This window comes from Clavelina lepadiformis, chromosome 9 (genome assembly GCF_947623445.1).
Source record: "Clavelina lepadiformis chromosome 9, kaClaLepa1.1, whole genome shotgun sequence".
NCBI lineage: Eukaryota > Metazoa > Chordata > Ascidiacea > Aplousobranchia > Clavelinidae > Clavelina > Clavelina lepadiformis.
The window spans coordinates 8858671-8879407 of NC_135248.1; the positions used below are offsets into that span (position 1 = coordinate 8858671).

At 36.0% G+C, this 20737-nt stretch overlaps 2 protein-coding genes and 1 pseudogene across 8 annotated transcripts in view; all 3 read right to left on the reverse strand.

The window, feature by feature from the left end:
* Nucleotides 1-20737, reverse strand: part of LOC143470544 (mothers against decapentaplegic homolog 4-like) — a 52238-nt gene that overhangs the window by 11015 nt on the left and 20486 nt on the right. For 3 of the 4 annotated variants that reach the window (XM_076968752.1, XM_076968753.1, XM_076968754.1), the window contains exons 5-9: nucleotides 19392-19544; nucleotides 16177-16305; nucleotides 10322-10438; nucleotides 9897-9963; nucleotides 4258-4426 (exon numbers count right to left, since the gene is read on the reverse strand). In XM_076968752.1, the coding sequence (XP_076824867.1) occupies nucleotides 4258-4426; nucleotides 9897-9963; nucleotides 10322-10438; nucleotides 16177-16305; nucleotides 19392-19544 (635 nt within the window). The remainder of the gene's footprint in view (nucleotides 1-4257; nucleotides 4427-9896; nucleotides 9964-10321; nucleotides 10439-16176; nucleotides 16306-19391; nucleotides 19545-20737) is intronic. The other variant, XM_076968755.1, reaches the window with a different exon arrangement.
* Nucleotides 14395-15407, reverse strand: LOC143470545 (uncharacterized; annotated as a pseudogene). The gene is made up of 2 exons (XR_013119376.1): nucleotides 15352-15407; nucleotides 14395-15163 (listed from the first exon to the last, which is right to left on the reverse strand). The product of XR_013119376.1 is annotated as an uncharacterized LOC143470545 (transcript).
* LOC143470546 (uncharacterized) lies at nucleotides 16312-19382 on the reverse strand. Of its 3 annotated transcripts, XM_076968759.1 has the most exons (3): nucleotides 17434-19382; nucleotides 17129-17337; nucleotides 16312-17041 (listed from the first exon to the last, which is right to left on the reverse strand). In XM_076968759.1, exons 2-3 carry the CDS (start codon nucleotides 17324-17326, stop codon nucleotides 16949-16951), a joined length of 291 nt encoding a protein of 96 aa, XP_076824874.1. In that variant the 5' UTR covers nucleotides 17327-17337; nucleotides 17434-19382; the 3' UTR covers nucleotides 16312-16948. The 3 variants fall into 3 exon arrangements, with proteins under 3 accessions (XP_076824874.1, XP_076824872.1, XP_076824873.1); XM_076968757.1 differs by having other exon boundaries at nucleotides 17129-19382; XM_076968758.1 differs by having other exon boundaries at nucleotides 17115-19382.

The window sequence follows — 20737 nt, forward strand, 5'->3', positions numbered from 1 at the left end:
CAGCTATCTGTCCATGTTTGTTTGATAAAGTTGGATTTTGTAATTTTTGAGATATTGTGATATTTATATAATTTTGCTCTCTCCGCATTGAAGCGTAACGTTTTCGTTTACTCATTTACGCACCAATAACTTGACTAACTATTCTCTTTCGTTCTCTTCTCACAGCGGGGGCGCGGCGTAACAAGAAGAATTTCTAGAAATGTGTCACTTTTAGAAATACCTAATTTACACTAAATTCACGTTCTTTAGTTTTACAATTATGATGTATACAGGAAGCCAGATGATGTTTCTACTAACCTCTAAAAATCTCATCAGTCTACGACGCATAGTTTTCTAGTAATTAACGATTGCAAATGTGTGTAAGGGGTTGGCCACACCTAGTTTTTTTAGTAAACTCGCGAGCCTGGTTAGGATAGGGTTAAAAGATCCACAATTTATCGAAACAACTGACGATATGCACTGTTAAAAGCACGACAACTGACGAAGTGCACATTTCAATCGCATTCATTTAATTACAAGTTGTGTGCAATTGCTCGAAGATAACTTTTTATGTCAATATTCGTTGAGTCATAATTTTCGACTATGCTCTTTAGCCGTTGGTTGACAGCGTCGTAGCGCTTCTTCCGAGGTGGGCCAGCAATTCCAGCACTCAATTGCTCAATTAACATTTCGTTGGAACCTTGTTCCCGCTTAATTTTTTTGACGAGTCTGCGAAGCGTCGGATGGGATATTGAGACACGCTTGCTGAACGCATTGTGCCATCCTTCAATACTATTATTCGTTCGTGGAAGGTCATCTTGAACCCGGTGGAAGACATTCCAACACCGGATAGGAAATAGAGGTTGACGACGATTCCTGCGACACAATCGTCCAAACCAAGTAGTTTCGAAATAGTCAATGTATTCAGACAAGTGCTGCTCATCGTCGTCACTGAACGTGGCCAGGAAGTCCTCGAACCTTTGTACAACGTCTTCAGGCGGAACGAATGCCAGTGCCTGGAAACATTTTATGCGAAGTTCTCGGTAACGGTGTATACGAGTGGCACCGTGCGATTTTCATCGACCAGCGCGTGTATCGTGTACAGCTGGTATCCAAGTGGGGCAACATCAAATGTACCGTCACAAAACCAATTAGCGCAGTTGTTCAGTATATCCAGATTCTTTTGAGACGCAAACATATAGAATTCATTCTCATCGTCTTCCTCGACAACGAAGGCTTCTCCCCTCGGTGTCACGCGGAGTTCATCCATCAAGTCGTTTCCTTCTGGACATACGCGCTTTCGCTGTATCATCCGCTTTAATTATGTTGCTTTAGGGAGAGCACCAGCGGTATATACATCATAATTCATTAATGTACACCATTACAAAGACCGCACATCACAATGGCTTATTGTCTCAATGTTTGAGAAACACGTAAAAATCTTGCTTGAACTGTCGGTTCGATAAAGTGTCGTTCGATCAACTGTCGGTTTGATCAACTGTCGGTTCGATAAAGTGTCGTTCGATCAGCTGTCGGTTCGATAAAGTGTCGTTCGATCAACTGTCGGTTCGATTAACTGTCGTTCGATAAAGAGTCGTTCGATCAGCTGTCGTTTCGATCAGCTGTCGTTCGATAAAGTGTTGTTCGATAAAGTGTCTTTCGATAAAGTGTCATAGTACCGCAACAGATAACATGGTTTCCGTTGTATTTGTGTGAAGAGCAACGGAAACCATGTTATCTGTTGCATTTATATCGTATGTGCCACTCATTTCTCAACCATTACTGTAGTTTGAACAGTAATCACCAATGTGTCACTCAAATGAACTGTCACCCAGTTGAGCATGAATTATTTGTCACTCAAATGAACGTTAAAAGAATGTTTCACTCAAATGAGCTGTCACTCAAATGAAGTGTCACTCAGTTGATCAACTACCGTCAATAACATATATGAAGCATTCATATATAATTATACGAAGTGCTTTGACACCAGCTTTCCAAAACAAATCAGCTACAAAAAAGAAAGGCAAACCTTGGTTTTCAAACAATTTTCAGGACTTACTGAAAAAGAAACAATTGGCTGAAAGGTAAATGTTTCACAAGCCTACTATTACCTACAATGATCTTTGAAACCACACCCAGTCATAAATCTAACACTATTAAACTCCACTTGGAAAGAAAGCCAATTTAGCCTGTCAACAGTGCTAAATTTTTAGGTCTGCGTCTCCAGGAAAATTTTTCTTGGAAAATCCACATGACCACCCTGCTGCAAAAACTACGAATAAATCTCAGCAATGTCAGAAAAATAAAACCCTATTTAAACAAAGACAACCTAACTATCCTTACCACTCTTTAATGGAAAGTTACACTCAATATTGCATACCTGTGTGGAAGCATGGTCAGAAATCTTTAATAAACAAGTTACAAAAACCTGTAATAAATTTGAAGAAATAATAACAGGAAGCAAAAAGAACTACAGAACAGCAAGAAGGACTACAAATGAGAGTTTATTTAGCTTAAATATGCATACTTTGATCCATTAATTAAGGCAACATAAGTTACCCTCTTGTTATAACGACTTGTTTAATAAAAAACCATACATAATTACTAGAAATAGTTGTAAATCTTATACTTCACCTTGTTTCAGCAAGCAGGTTATCAACAGTATTTACAATATCGTGGACCAAAACAATGGAATAATTTACCAGACTCTTTAAATGAACTTACATCAACTACTCTTTTTAGTAACAAATTAAAAGCATATTTACTACAGAGACAGTCTAAGAACATGTACTTCGAATGGTAGCTACTCGACTAACTCACCTTTATCTTTATTTTATGCACTTTTAAATTTACACTTATTTTTAAATAACTGTAATCAAATTGTACTTATGAGCACTTATACACCTATTAATTTTACAGCTTCCTGTAATCAATATGGTTAAATCTTACTTATCAACACTTATTTACGTTCACATGCTCAGAAGTTTATTAACTTGCACTTTTTCTGCCTTCTGTTCACATTGCTGTGAGTGTGCTTTTATACACAAATGTTTTTGCTGTCTATTGCACCTTGTGTATCTATGACATAGATTGATTTTGTATAAAGGATAGCCTACTTTACACACCCTAATTAGCCCTTACTCCTTTGGAATTCTCATATCTAAGGTCTGATGATATTATAATATTATTATTTGTGTTTTATTTCATGCGTTCAACAATAAGCGCTGTGCTATATTTTAGTTGTGTTCAGTATACACAACCCAGTTTTGATTACTTCCAAATTACGTCATTGGTACTATACCGCACAATGTGCTAGTTCTCAATTGTTCAGTCTAGTAATTTACAGTCTACTGAATGTAAGTTCTATTCTGTGCTCTGAAAACAAACCGTTTCATTGAGAATAAATAATTATATATCAAGATTCAAAACCTTAACAGTTTTGATTTGGTACTGTGATGCTCAACTAGGCTATCAGTAGTTAATGAATGTGTTTATCAATGGCGTCAGACAAACAAATAATGGATCGCGCTATAATTAACAACAATCCACCCTAACAAGAACATGTTTAGTTGACACAGTGGCACAGCCTATCTAAGATTGTGTTAAAGGGGGAAAGGGCAAAAGTTTTAAAAAACTGGTTCTTCTACATTTATCCACCTTGCCCAAAATGAGGGGCACAGAAATTTGTTGTTTTTATGCTTGAAAAAGCGCTTCAAAAATGAAATGTATTCTTTATTTTAAATAAAATAGCTGCCAATTTATGGTTTACACTTTTGAAACGTTGTACAAAACAATTTTTAATGTTATGTACCTGCCTATTGCAGGTTTTTGTTAAGGATAAAAGTGAAAAAGTTGCAGCATGCTAACAAGGAAATGTTATGAACAAATAAAAATGAAAACGAAAAAGGCCCATGGCCGCAAAAATTGGGTTCATGAAAGGGGCCATGGGCCAATGAACCCCTAAACGCTACTATTTTAAATAATTATGTCTTACCATGCAATAAATACTTGACTGAATTGCTGCCGTTTGCCACTTACAAGGTATAATATGTTGAATACAATATACAACGTAGATACTATTATTGTAATATGTTATTAGCTATTAATCATGAAGACTCAGACGTTAGTACGGCAATCATTCCTTATGTCTTATATAATCATAAATTGCATACTTCTGACAATTTTTAGTAACAGTTAGTTATCATAACTATATTGTCACAGCATGGTAAAAAGAATAAATCAAAAAAGGTTGAGAACCAGCAACCTTATTAGACTAACTTTGATATATGCGTTTGGATAGATTTTATGTACAGCATCACCAGGAGAACGTCCAGCTTCGCGATCTAGATAATAGCTTTGCACAAAGACTGCATGGTCACTTAAGCACCTAACCCACACATCACCTTCACCATGGCAAACAAGTTGAACTCCTTTACCAATGTGTAACCTAGAAAAAAAGAACAGACAGTAGCAAAGGAATTGATGGCAAATTCTGGGATTTAATTACACTGGGTTAAGAATCCATTTGTACATAAGATGAATTAAAATGACATTAATTAGTTTGCCAAGATACACAGTTTCACATTCTTCCCACTCTTGCAAAATAATGATATGAAGAAATAATTAAAAATCAGGTGGCCGTTTAACCATTCACATTGTTTGTTGATCTGGAGAAGGCCTTTGACCGTGTTCTCAGAGAAGTGATTTGGTGGGCATTGAGGAAGAAGGGTGTGATGGAACCAGAAGTTAGAGTGGTGATGGAGATGTATAAAGAAGCTGAGACATCCGTGAAACTCGAAGGCGAAATGTCAGAATGGTTCAAGGTAGAAGTGTGGGTCCACCAGGGTTCAGTGCTAAGCCCATTGCTTTTCGTAATTGTTATGGATGTTATGGACACTGGAAAGTAAAGGTTTGAAGGTGAACATCAATAAAACCAAAGCGATGAGAATTGGTAGAAAATCGTCAAGGGGAGTAGTCAGTACTGTTGATCCATGCGCAATTTGTGGGAAGAGAGTAGGGAGAAATTCCATTCGATGCAGAAAGTGCAAATATTGGGTGCATAAGAGATGTTCAGGTATCAATGGAAGGCTGATGAGTGGAATGAATTACGAATGTGGCAGATGTAAAGGTTGTATTAGTGATGAAGAAGAGGAGAAATATGTGAAATTGGGAAGTGATGAGATCGAGCTTGTTAAGGAGTTTCGTTATTTGGGGGATATGATAGGGGAAAATGACAGTACTGGCAGGGCAGTGACGGCAAGAATATGCGCTAGTTGGAAAAAGTTTAAGGAATTGTCTGGTACACTCTGTGGCAGACTACTCTCTACCAATCTGAAAGGAAGGCTGTATAAAGCATGTGTAATAAGTGTGATGTGTTATGGAGCTGAATGCTGGGCGATGAAGAAGGCTGATATCAGGCGAATGCAGACGACAGAAATGAGGATGATTCGAATGATGTGTGGTAAGACACTACGAGATGAGATTACCAATGATGTGATAAGAGGGTGGACAGGTGTTGAAGATATTGAAGAACATCTGAGAGGACATCGTCTGAGATGGCTGGGGCACGTTGAGCGAGTGAGTGAGGAGAGCTTAACGAGAAGAGTACAGCATAAGATGATTGAGGGAAAGGTGAAAAGAGGAAGACCAAAGAAAACATGGGAAGAGACGGTGAAGGATGATATGAGAAGGAGAGGCTTGAAGATCGAGGATGCCATCGACAGGGGAAAGTGGAGGCGTCGCTGCAGACAACTGGTTGACCCTGAATTTGTTTCGGGATGAAGACCAGGCCTGAACAACAGGCGAATGGAAGATGATGATTGATAACAAAGATCCTTACTGAAATGTCAATGTGTAAGCTGAACAAAGTAAGATAACAGTTTCCAAAAAACAAACAATTATTTCCTGGTCAATGGAAAAGAATCTGAACGTTTCCATCCAAAGTGTCTATTAAGACTTTTGATGGTAATCAGTATCACTGTAGTATGTGGAAAGCCACAAAAAATGATAGAAGACTTGTGAAAACACAATGGGTAATGATAAAATGTGAGCATAGTGTTAGTTTGAATATTGTAAACAAATTACATACAGGTAATGATGGAGTGTAATTAATAAAAAACATGTGCCATTATCAAAACTTTATTCTTCATAAAAGTTAAATTTTTGAAAACTAAGAACTATTCCATTATATTCGGAACAGACATTGCATTCTATAATAACTTCACAATTTACAGCTTGTGAAACTGAATCTGCTAACTTTGTTCATTTTTCTTAATATAAGTGTTTGATTAGCAAGAAAATCATGCTAAAACTCGTTAGTTTGGTTAATGAACAAAAGAAAACAATATGTTACTGCAAAAAACATGTTTTGGTATTCCCTTTTCTAAATTTAATAACTGTGTTAACTCACTGGTTGGTTACTACAACAAGTGCAGTTGTACCTGGTAAATTTATGTTTTTGCCATTCGTCGGTGCAGATCAACTACACCAGGGCTTCCCAAACTTTTTTGCTCGCGACCCCTTTCAAACTTCTGAAGTTTTCCGCGACCCTTCACGTTTAAATTGATTAGCAGTGCGAAATATACCTTTGTCATTAGTGACATTTATTGAGATGCAAAGACTGAATTCAAGCAACCAGTACTCAAAGCCTACTTACTACTTTACACATATGTAGGCCACTGGAAACAAAAAAAGCACACACATTTATTCAGTGTGATTGGTGCGACTGCTTTCTGCTACAAAGCAAGTCCAGCCGTGGCTCAACATCTGCTAATGCTGGTCTCAAGGCGGTTTTAATGTTGATTAGGCTGGAACGATATTTTGTTTTGATTGTATTTTGTACTTCGTGTAAAATTGGTATACGCTCTGCGACCCCTGACGTTCGTTACGCGACCCCTTGTGGGGTCGCGACCCCCAGTTTGGGAAGCTCTGAACTACACAACGGTTAGGGAATGTTTAATTCATTTTCATTATTGTAAAATTTGCCGTTCTGTCAAGCAATGGTTGGTGCTTGTGGTGAATCTATGGAAATGCTTAAGTTGTCTTATACGCGGCTCATCCTTTCTCGCCTTTGTTGTGCACACTAATAAAACCGAAGCGTATTGCAGCCAATATCAATGACAAAGTAGAAAACAACACCCAAATGCAAACTGGGCGAGCAAAAGCAGGACGGTTTTACAACTATGCTTCTTGCAGTTGTCAAACTCAGAAATAGCATATGAAATGATAATGAACCACGAAAATGAACATAATTATTTTCATGAATTAGTGGCGCTCTTAAAGGCGATTTGCCCAAACTAACACACTAGTATATAAAATTAATTATTAAACATTTGGTGGTGAATTGAACTGGTGGCTAGAATATTGCAATTATGTTTATGTATCTAAAAATATCATGGGATACTAAATTGTTTACGGTGCATGCTGAACTGTTTAAGTACTAAAACTTCATGATATTGGGCCAAGAATTCTTCAGTAAGTATTTCTTAGTATTGCTGTAATTGTGCCACTTTGTATATTCATCTGTTAGTAATCAAATTTATTTATTTTTTAGTAGAAAAATTCATTGCTGTCAACACTGTAACCTGTCAAATTTATTTTCAAAATCATCAGGTCTGCAACACGAAGACAGAATTACTACCGAGCCATTCGTTGGGAAAGTCAGCAAGCATCTCAGTTTAGCTGCAGTTATATTTTAAAGTTTTTCAACAATTCCTGTAACTACAACCTGCAACTACAATGAGCGAAAGTGCAAGCATTCCACCTGACATAGCGTCCGATCCTGGTGATGATGGGCAAATTTCAGATGATGATAAACCAGCACTCAGAAGTATCAAGAAACTACCAGCTTTCAATCAAGTTTAGATCTACTAGAGCAAGTTCACGCTCTTCTACTTACATGAAAACCAAAAATTCAATTTTACAAGTAAGATTGGCTGCACAATGAAAAATCAACGCAATTAAAGAACAACAAATTATGACTTAAATACCTTAAATTGAATCGCCAACAACAAAGCGACGTGGAACGTATCAGAAAACAACGTATTGAATAAGAAAGATTGAACAAAAGAAGCTGTTTGAAAAACAGGAGCTCAAGTATCAAAACCATCTGTTGGAGCTCGAAATACAACCGCAATTATATAAAAATGAAGCTGAGCTGCAAGCAAGAGAAGAATCTGCATCAGTCCAAACTAGAAAATGTGAAAAACTTAAAACCTGCTTAACCAAGTCAACTAAACTGAAATCTATCCAAACAGTACAAGTGATTCTGTCATTTTTTCTGAAATTTGTGCAGAAGATCGTCATCATTCGAAAGGAAAGCTAGAATATATTTTTAACTTTTGATCTAGAAACCAAACCTTTTCTACAATTAGACACTGCACTAGCTAAGCAGATCCCAAAACAGCTTAGTGTGTGCATGTACTATTCGTTTATGCCACTATTATATTGTACTGTAGTCCTATGTGTGTGTGGTCAAAATCTGTTTTTATTGGCACTGTCCATTGCTTCATTTGTGTGTATATTTACCCGATTTCATAACTGCTCTCGCACTGCCGAATTTCTTTACAATTACATGTGCATGGTTTTTAGCTTAGTTCTGGTGATGTGTTACTCCACTACTCCTGAAAGCTGATCTGGCAATTAATGCCCTAGGCCAGGAGTGTTCAAATGATTTCTGCCATGATCCACCACGGCCAAACCTAAGAACATGATGATCCACTAAATACGAATAGTAAACATATTGGACATGCTTTAATTTTTATGGTGCTTTATTTATGTAATGATACCCTACATTGTAGGGCCTACAACATATTAATAACTTTGTAACAGTCAAAAGTGAAGTGTGCTACAGCTGCAAGATTGTTTCAAGACTACATTGGAAGATCCACACAAAAATTTGAACCAAAGCATCATCGACAACCCATGCCATTCACAAGGGACCTAATGCAGAAATTAGGTTGTAGTTACTGTTTCAACAAAGTCGACCGAGCTAATCCCTATAATAATCAAGTTTGCCTTTCTTCTGAAAGTCAAAGTAGACTTGCACTTAATACACATAAAGAGGTTTCGTTATAGAAACGGTTACCATTTGGCATCAAATCTGCACCTCTGGATATTTTTTGGAAATCATGGAACAGCTCACTCGAGACTTTAGAGGAACAGCTTTGTACCTTGACAATATCTTGACAACCACTTGCATTATTGTTTTTCCTGTCTGTGTTCACAATTAGAAATTATTTGTTGTCATTATTATAGTGCGTTTTTAGTACACACTGAATTCTTTGTGCACATTTTCATAATTTTATTGAGTGTCACGAATCATTTCTTATTGCTGCTTAACGCTTCACTGCTTTGGTACGGTTGAACGTTTAACTATAATGCATAGCACTTTCCGATTGGCAGCCTGCATTTATTCATTTGCGATTGGTTTTCTTATGAAAAACATCGCATTACCAGCATTCTACACAAGCGAGTTTAGAGTAAGGACATTTCTTGATGATGATGATGATTGCACTGCTTGGGTCCACTATACTGAAACTTTTGTTCGGTTTTATCAAAACGTTATACGTTACAAATGCGTTGGCGAGTTATGTCTTTAATTGAAAAACAAATTTTAATTAATTTTATCAAATAAATAGTACACTACAAGCGAGCTGCTTCTATACAATAACGTCTGCCTTTTAGTGGGCATTTAAAGCGGTAAAAAAAATGACAGACATATTTTGTAACACTACAAAGAAGGAATGTAGACATGAATACAAATCCCAAAAAGTGTTTGTGTTTAGAATCCTTAAAAAAAATTAATAACAAAACATTGTTTAAATCAACAAATGCACATAAGTTGCGCAAGACTATCAACTCCTGCAAAAAAATGCATGGAAACAATGATAAATGACATAGGATTAAACAACTCCTACCTTGCTTTTTCAGACGCTTCAGTTCGATGAACATTTGACAGCTGACCCAAACAAAATCTATTTCCACCTACAACAATATCGGATGTTCATTATTCAATTAGTATTTTTCACAACTAGTTTAAGGCATCAATGCAAAAACATGATAAAAAACACAAAATTCTAATAATGTTGAATTCAGTCCAGCCATATTTCACATATGAAACAACTACTAAGAATTGCAGCAGACTGCGAGTACAGTTTAAAAATTGATGAAAACCGACAATTTGTAACATCATTAGTCACTCATCTCAAATAAACAGGATTGGATGATATACAGCTGCTCAATGCTCACACTACAAACACATTAGCACAACAAATTTTAAAACGGCCTATTGTAATCTGGGGTGGGCAATGTGATATTTGGAATGCAAATGCCATTTGCTTACCTGATGGATCAACATATCCATCAACGGTAACAGTAGGGCAAGAGGATGGGACTTTGAAGGTCTCCCCAACTTGAACATCCATTTCGTAAGAGGTAATGGAGCACCAAAACTCTGGACCTGATGTAAAATTTATAAAATACCAATGAATATTATCTATGGAAATACTTCAGTGCACAAGTTTGCTCATAACTAAAATAATAGACAAAGTCGTTTAAATAAGTTGTCAGATCAAGCTAAAGTAGTTCTATATACTGTACACTTAAAACAGCAACTGAGGGGATACGATAGATAAGAAATTTAAAAAAAAACTGTTCCAATTAGTCAATACGTAGCGGTAATAGCATAGACTATACAAGATATAGTACATGACGACTAGGTTGCCGAGTAGCAGTTGCATGACCAACCCATTTGTTTACGTCTTTATGCAGTATGCACTATCCAATTTTGTTTATTTAATACTGTGACTAACACTGGCCTAAGTTACATTTTCTAAAAGAGTGGTCACTCCTGAGTTGTATTAGACCAAGCAGCTCAGTAAATTTTATCCTTTACTTTTCAGCTCATTTCAAACAATTTCACAGCCCAGGAGTCTCAGTTCCAGTCACTTTTGGAGTAATCCTTGACATTCTCAACTGGAACAAAATTAAGGCCATTAAAAAGATCTTTGAATTAATTAGTGCATGAGTGGAATAGAAATTTGTTTTGCAAACAATGGACATCTGTTGTATCAGGTCAAGTAGCTCAGTGTATTTTAATCTTATAGCCATTTGAGCTCATTCGAAGTGATTTCATGTGGGGAATCCCAGTTCCAGTCACCTTTGGAGTGAAAAACGAACAAAGATCCAGTTTTAACTGAGAATGAGGGTAAAATCTTCCTAGATAATTTATCATACCAAGAATCTTTGTACAACATTTTTGTTTGAAGGCCTTTGCATGTTAGTGACTGCCTCAGCCATACCTAGATAGGGTTTCAATCCTTCACTACTTAAATCACCATTTTATTTGTCATTTTATTTATTTGTATGCATTTGTTTTTATTTAGTCTAAGATTGACATCACATGTCACTTGCAGTGCGTTTCGAAGTATCTATCATGTTCTTGGTTGTAGCATCTCATACAATAATGTCGTACATTGAAGTTTCGACACCAGGGAGATGTGCAAATGTTAGGTAGATGGCCTTGTGAAATATGGGTTTAATGGCTTTATTAATATTTCGATTTAATACCAGCTCACATAAAGTGTGTGTACATGACTCACTAGTGCAACGGTTCGAAAACGTTTCTGAGCACGACCCAAATCTGAGTTTGCTGAACATCTCGCAACCCAAGTCTTAAACAGCGTATTTTAACATGAAAAAAAATGATTGTTTGGATGATTTCTTGCAGTAAGTTGCAAGTTCATTTGTAATTTCAGCAATCTACTCTTTTCACTGTAGACAGGCATACCAAGCAGTGACAGCGTGGTCCACTTACTATGAAACAATGTATTTTATTACAAACATAGGTTTTCCATGCCTCGCCGCGACCCATACTTTTGTAACCACTGGTCTAGTGGAATGATCTCAGTCAGCAATCAACACAGAAGGGTACAACACAAGATTAAAGGGAACGGTTCCCAAGCAACGACATGAATTACTTCTGGACATTTTAAGTTAAGCATAGCAGTTTAACCATTAGGTGGTGTTATATTTTTACTGAAGTGATGGCTGAGCTAGGTCAAAGCAAAAGGTGCAAAAGCAATAGATCAAAGGTGGCAAGCTTAACGCAGTGGTCGGCAAACTTTTATTACGATGGCCCACATTTTCACTTGATTAGTAAATGAAGGCCCAACATTACATGCAAAATATACTTAATGCAGTAAATATTACTAGCTCACTAACAATTTTAATATGCTATTCTCTTTTTCGCAGTAGACATTATATTGTGAAGCTATTAGGATAAGTTCAGTTAAATTTTAATCTAGTTAAGTGCTTTCCACAAGTTTTAGCGATATAGCAGTTGTTACAAGCATTCATTCCCATTTTATAACTCTCAGCGGCTCATTCATTATTTCTAGTATTTTGTGCAGTATAACTTCCGTTGGAATAGGACTCGTGTTTCATAAAATAAGTAACTTAAAATGTTTGGAAATATACTTCTTACAGTAAAGTTAAATTTGTGTTGATTTAATTTCTGTTATCTATGTATACGATTTTGTTGATTAATTTAACCATGAGTATTACATATAATACAGCACCATAAAATATATGGTGTAAGGTATTTTTATGGAATATCATGAACATGAATGGTACAAGACAGCAGTTGGATGAAATAGTTTTGTTCGTAGACATATGCCAAACGCCAGAAAAATTTAAAATTAGTTTTGTTTACATTACCGGGACTTTTTATTCTCTTCTTTATTTTTTGACAATCTATCTATATATCAGAAATAATAGTAATTCATTGAAATTTATTGTTGCTAACAGCAGATGCGTGCATGAAGAGATGGAGAAGCCTTAGTTATAGATTTTTCTAAAGAAAAAAACATACATGAAGGCATGAAACCCAGTGGCGCTGGAGCAATTTCTGTGCCTGCATGGGAGCATTATGAGCAGTTGCAGTTTCTCAATGACCATCCGCACCATCGACTAAGTTTGATACAAATCAGGGATGAAGGTAATACTGTGGTTAATCAATCAGTTTCAGTAGTGCGTAATAAATCATTTTCATTTTCCAGAATTGTGGGAAATGTGCAAAATAGCTTTCTCAGGGAGCTAAATCCGACAGAAACTGCCTCTCTACCAACTAGTAATGGAAATTTTTCCTAAGGTACAGTTTATATAATCTTGAGTTGTGGTAACCATTGTGGCGTACACATACATACGTATGTAAACAGATTTTCTGTGTCATGTGCATCACATATGCAATGGACTGCATCATTGTGAAGTGTGTTGTGATAATGCTGAACAGAATTTTTGGTTCTGCAACCTTTGACTCAGAAAGAAATTGTGTATAGCTCTGGACAATACACAGAAACTTGAATACTGATATTTCAGACCATTTTGAAGGACTGAGTTCTGCAAGTCCAGTGGCACAGCAATACAAGAAAAGAAAGTTACATTCAAGAGCTAATATGTAGGTTTGCTTATGGCAGTAATATTTCTACAACTTGGATTAGTAGGCAATGTTTTTATCATGGAATATTTCATTACCAGGAAAGCTTGCTTGGTATATTCCAGAAAAACCTAAAAGCAATACAAAATGTTGCAAAAGCCGGCAAACCTTCATCGGATGACGTGTATGACAGTTGTGGAAAAGTTGTTCCTGCTAAACTTAGAAATTTGGCTTCTACTAAGGAGATGAGGCCATGAGTGCAATCATGCAATATTTCACTCAACAGTGAAATTTGATATTACAATATCATTTTTGTATCATGAGACACTATTTTACTAACATGCATGAAAACTTAGTTCATTTCTATATGTTATCACTGTATATTGTCATCTCATGCTTTTCTATAAACCCATACGCAGTTTCTTTTCTGCATTTTCTTTTTGTATGTACTTTGTATGCAGTTTTCTACATTTTATGTTCAGTGTTCTTGCCTGCTTCAAGAAAAATTTTAATTGGTACTTTTACCTAACTGTGTTGTGAATATAAAAATTGTTCGAAACCGTTTGAATTTATTGATTTTTAATATTCATTATTGAAATGCCTAAGAAATCATACTGTGTGACCGTATAATTGCTTAACATACTGAGCACCATTGACCACTGAAAACTAGTGAGATGACCAGTTTCTTAACATAACATGGATAGTAGTACAGTTGTAAAATACAAGCTAGTGAATGTTTTAGAGCTGTCACAAAGCTAAACAAATTATTACTGGTAATAACTACATTTTTGTGCAACAGTGATTGTCTGGCAGCTGATAGAAAATAACTTTTAAATGTTTACTGATGGCAGCAGCAGCTTGACCGTACATGTTAGAGGTACAGTCAAGCTGCTGGACCCCAATAGGTCTGAAGTTATTGGATGCTTGGCAACTTCTCCAAGCACCAGATATGACATTTCCCATACGGTCTTCACAGTCCACATAAAAAGGAGTACAACATGTTTGCTTCTGTGGAAATTTTGTTCTATTTTTCATTTGCAAAAAGTTGTGAAGTTGTGAAGTTGTGAAGACAGCAACCAGCCTTGGTGATTGCAACAGCAGTTTCAGTTTGTGCTTTAATCGGCCTTTTAAAAATTCTCCAACGTGTAACCAAAATACCTAAAGTGTTCTCAATTACTCTTCTTGCTCGTGAAAGTCTGTAATTGAATATATTCTTACCTGCTGGCAAATATCGCCCCGGTTAAGGTCTCAATAAATTGAACTTTAGTGGAAATGTAGCATCTCCGATAAGGCAATAAGGAACTTGTGTATTGGTTCCCGGCAAACATTCTGGAGGTGGAATATTTAGTTCATCTGACAAAAGCTTCCTTCCAAAATTTAAACTCGCAAATGTGCCATTCCATCATTGTGTCTTTCACTGTGTCTTTCGCTGTTTCCAATGTCAAGGAATGTAAAACAATATTGTGCATCACATAAGTCAAGCAGGATTATGCTGTTGTATCTCTTGTAACCCTCAAATTCTGACCCAGAGTATGTTGAAGCTTGGATCATCACATGTTTCCCATCAATTGATGCATTGATTGATGCATGCATTAATGAAGATGTTATAGTAATCTGAAGCAATTTTGTTCCACTCTGCATGTGACATGGGGGGACTTCAAATAATCTGGATTAACGAACTGTTCAAATTGCAAGTCCGTTCAATAACTAAATGCAATGGCATTTTGTGAGTCCCCAGTTGCCAAATACCTGTTTCATATTATATTAAAGTTATTTTCACAGGCAATACACTGTAAAGTGCTTTTTGTGCTACAAAGCGTTATGAATAATGATCTATAAATAGCTTTGCATGTTATGATGTAGGCTACCTATAACCTTGTATTGTTAACCTATTTGACACGTGCAGAAAACTTAACGTGTTCAGTAATTTCACCAACCACAAAGTAATTGCAAATCTTTCTGACACACTTGTTGGTTTCCTCCAGTGTGTAAAGTTCTTGCTAATCAAAGGTTTCAACTTTTGACAAAAGCTCATCAAAAGTTAGCGAATCCATCTGAAAATATTGTCGAAAATATTGCTCATCCGACTTCATCTATTTAACTAAACTGTATCCTCCTATCTTATCTCATTCACGAAAAATTTCATGTATACATTCCCTACAAACATAGCATGAGACACACCAGCTAAAATATTTTTAAGTAATTTGGGTGGGCAGGAAATGCTTTTCTACCAGTAGGCTGCTAGAAAATAATAATTATCTAGAAGCCTTGTTTTTAAATTATGCTCACCATTCAATAAAGCAATCAGTTAATTTTTGTCATTTTGCCGCCTTTTTGCTATTTTGAACACACACACTGCTGGTTCTGGGTGATATCCTAATCCGCGTTGCGTAATCACCTACGGTATTTGTGTGTACACGATGTACCACAAGGGTGTATCGTCATATGTTATCGCAAAGCGCACATCAAACGTACTACGCTTTTGTATAACGTTAAATGCTGTATGTGTGCAGCGAACGATATCAATGTTGTTACAACGTTTGCAGCTATCGGTGTTACAATTGTTTCTTTCCCACAATTACATCAAAAAAAAAACAAATAAATGAAGTTTCAAGTCACACTTAAAAATTAGACCTACCATAAAAAGTATACTGTGTATAGAACTACCTACTAAAAATTTAAAACATAAAAAACTTACTAAACAGAAACCTCTAACATAAAACAATACAAAAACTGAACTGAAGTGAAGTTAACAAGCATACCAGGATGAGTGGACACAGGTAAGTATGGAACATCGTTATTTGGAGAATAGTAAGCTGCACTAACTGATGCATTCATATCAGCAGTGTATTGTGCAGTACTGCTTGCCTGCCATGACATATTCTGTTGGGCTAAAAAAGCAAAGTACATTTCAATAACTTCAGTGAAGTATACTATTTTCAATTGGTAAAAGGGCAAGTAAAAAAAAACACAAAAAGTTAAGTTTTCTGGTAAATCATATTAGTATATTTATTGGTAGAGCAATGGTTCTCAACAAGACCAAATTTTTCCTGTTTTAACTCTAAGGCAGATTATACAAATTTTACAATAGTAGAAAACTAAACTTTTTTGCACATGCATGCACTGCTCCCTGGTGGTTGATTAGCAAAAATCCCGCCTTGAAGTGCAACCACTTGAATAACAAATTTTAAAACAGCTGGTAATTGGCTGAGCTATAGTTTTCTACCTTAGTTTCCTACGATGCTTGTCTACTTACCACAGAACTATTTACAATTAGTTTGCATGCACCTAGGTTTCCTTTTGCACTGAGATTATATATAGAAAGTAGGAAAGCAAGAAAGCCATGCTCTGTAGTTATAAACTAATGTTTTCAAAGGGTCTTGTCAACGGAAAGCGTATTATCAGTTGGAGTTAAACTGGCATGTCTCCAAATATACCATTTTCACAAAGTTAGTGTTATAATCCATAACCCAACATTAATTTTAAAGTATATTGGTCCCGATTTCATGGAATGAGCTTGCTGAAGATTTGTTATCAATATTTGACGTCAACAGAGATTATCAGATCAACACCCCGCAGAGCACAGTTATCATTCCCTCTTCCAGCAGAGGCAGCAACGATGAAATTCTTGACAATACATAACACAGTTTACAAAGATATAACCTCATTTTAAGACTGAGTTTTTCTTCACATTATTTACCTTCTACCCCTTACCCGTAGAGCTAACAACCTCGTATTACAATCCAATGATAAACTTCTCCACCATTCCCGAGAGACAATATCCAGGCTTGGTTTGGAACAACCAAGTGATCTGTGTGATTGATTGTGGTTGTGATCTACTGATGACTCACCAGTTATGGACGATGTTTTAAAGCAACAATTATCATAAGGATGTGTTGTCGTCTGCATCATTTTTTGCCTACCTTGAAATTCCATTACCCTCATTAGTCCAATGTTATTTTACAAAATATAATGTTCTCAAAGTAGAGTTGGATGAAATTGTGAGGAAAATGTTTTACCTTCAGTTACCTCCTGACAGTTTGAGCTTCATCAAATCACCGGAGCATTTATGTTAATCGGAGCAGGAATCTATTTCCTAATGTAATTCATAAGAAAGACACCTGCGATTCCATGGAATGCCTGATATCCTTCTTGGACGAGCAAGTTGCTCACACACATAATCACAAAATTTTTCAAGTCGTTCAAAGTCCCAGGTTCCAGACCTTGTCAAGCAGATAGTGAATTTAGTCAATGATGGAAAAAACTCAAAACATAAGTCTTACAAAAACAGCAAATATTACTTCGGTTCCTGATTACAACAATACAATGATTGTGAGTGCTGTCAGTAACGCAAGAACCGAGGCAGTCAATCAGGCTCAAGCTGGTATCATTTAATATCACTTCAAACCTCGGGCATGAAAGTGTAAACATCCATGTTTTTCAGTTTTCCCGTTCAAAAAATAACAAGCAGGATTTGACTCCTTTTAAAGAAGAGTATTGCATAAAGATTACAGGCAGCCCAACTAGAATTAAAACTCATCAATGTTGGTAAAATAAAGTGGGTTCAAGAAGAGGTGGGAGGAGCAAGAAATGGTGATGTGCTGCTTCACTTTGGTCTAGCCCAGTAGTTCTTAAACTTGAGCAAATTTACAGTACTTCTGCCATTTTTGAAATACATTTTGGGAATAGCTGCTTAACCAGCAATAACTGCTTACATTTATTGTATGCTACAGATATCGAATTTACATTTTTCATTGCATATAATCTGTTCAGGGCCCAAAAAGTGATCTAACTCTTGCAACAGAAATTGGACTCCTGATCCTGGGCCAATGAAGTTTTTACAGTTCCGATTTTAAGTGAAACGTATCTGGATGCGTTCAACAAGCCATGAATAATAAACAACTACATCTCAATAACAGTGATGTGCTATTTTGCTGGAAGTTAGAAATAAGTCAACAAATTTTTTTTAGCACTTGATAACCAAGTGACAAGCAACTAGCTGTGTTTCACGACTAGCCTCATTGTATTAAAATAATATTTTCTAAACCTTCTTAGCAGTTACTTTTGTATTGGTTATAGTACGTACTTAGCAATTATGTAAAACAAACAAGAAAATATGAAAAGAAAAAAGGAATGAAGACATGTTAAAGTAATCTATTTTTCACTTTCAGGCATGCCTTACAGACTCACGCACCTCCAAGAGGTTCATGCACCCCAGTAAGGAAACTTGTATGGTAGAGTATTAAGTTACTTTGACATGCTTTAGGTCAACATGGATTCTCCAGATGCCTAAATTGACTGTGGACGATGCCAAGAGTACACAAAATTGAAAAAATATAATATGCAAAAAAATTTGAAGTTACAATGTTCTATATAAAATCAAGCAAACACAAACACTCAGTTACATAATAATTAATACACACTCAAAACTGACTTCGTAAATTTTGAAGTTAAACATGCGTGGTCATAATAACTACATAATACAAGTACTGTACAATATTATTGATAATAATGCAAAGTACACCACACACCTGCAAACTTGAAAATTTGACAAATTATAATGTGCAAAAAAATCTTAGTTACTATTAGGGATGTGATGAACTCAAAATTATTCGTGTTTGTGCGAATCCGAATATCTTGCTTCAATATTTGACGAACCCGAACCTAATGGTTTCATAAATTATTTTTCCTCTTCCTCTGGGTGCGTCAGCTTTGTTTGTTATGATAGAAAACCTGTTTGTCTGCCAGTAACTTGGCTAACAATATCATACATTTTTCAGAAGTAAATTTCCATTCTATCTCATAATGCGTACCTGGTTAGATCTGACATAAAGTTATATTATTATGTCTGACATTCAACATTGTAACAAGTAAAGCAATAAACTCGATTAGTGTTGCTTAAATTGTTTTTGTAGAAGTTTATCCTTAAAAGCACAAGGTTTCTAGAAATCAAACATAATGACATTTTTTTACTTACATCTATGAGTAAATTGGTTTAGTTGTGAAGGACCACTGCTTTGATTCGAAGTAATGGATGCACTGCCACTTGGTTGAGAAAACTGATTAACGTTTGCAGAGTAAGGTATTGAACTTGACCCAGTGGTACTTTCTTTATTAATGCCACTGTTAACTGAATGAGACAAAAAAAACAGTATTTATTCTGAAAGAAAATATTGCAGGACTCACAAACTTTTCAGACAACAAACATAATTAACTCATTGGTATGGTACAAAAAGTGGCATTGATGACATTTTGCGTATAGATCGTTAAAAGTAGTGAAGCAGGCAAATGCTTGCCTTTACTACAGGGTTCTTCATATACATGCCATGTTCAAAAAATTCAAGTTAAATAGATTAATCCAATTCTGTATCAACCAAAACGTAATTTGCAAAAAATATTTGAAAATTTTAACTTTCTGACCCTACTCACTAACAATGTATACAGTATACTTGTATACAGTACAATAACTCTTTCCAATTTATCGACTTTGTTCAAATATGATGATATATTTTCCTGGATAACTTAAACTAGAGTCAACATTTCTTAATGTAGGTCATTTACTTAAGGATTTTGCTTTTCAATTGGTTTTTGATCATTAATGTTTAGCAATTATGTCATGCTACAAGCAAGACTTGGCAACTTTTTGATAAAATTTTATCATCTAGTGCTGATACAAATATATCCGGGATTCACTCGTGTCAAGCATTGTGATATTTGGATTCGTGTGAGCCCAAATATTTGTCCGCGTGAGACATTCTTGAAAAATAAACTGTATTATGTTGTCGTGATATGTTTGTTGCAAAAGTTTGTTAATCATTTTCTTATCATCCTGTGTTCTTGTGTTCATTGTGTACGGTAGTGTATATACAATTTTTTAGTATTACGAAAGTAACAAATTGGTCTAGAGAAACGTACATTTATGATTTACATAGCAGTTATGTTACTTTATCAGTACTTAATGGTGATCCCCTTATGGGGCAGCTCCATAACCAAGTATATTGAGACCTTGCAGGTTTATGATAGCAATAGCGTTCATGAATGTTACTACATCAAAGATGGCAGAGAATGCAAATGCGCTGGTCTGTCGCAAATAAGAACTGTTTAATCAATTTGAACTTGCCGAAGTCACACAAAATTCCAGTTACCGCCTACCAATGCTCCATCACTGCCACCACAACCCACCATATCACATGGTTTCAAAGCGAAAAGGAAACCACAGTGCAGCAGTCCTCCATAGCTCCATACCTGTGTCGCAAGTGGAGCAGAAGCTTGGACGCTGGAAACCCTTATGGACAATTACACCCCTTTGGCACGCCCGGAGTC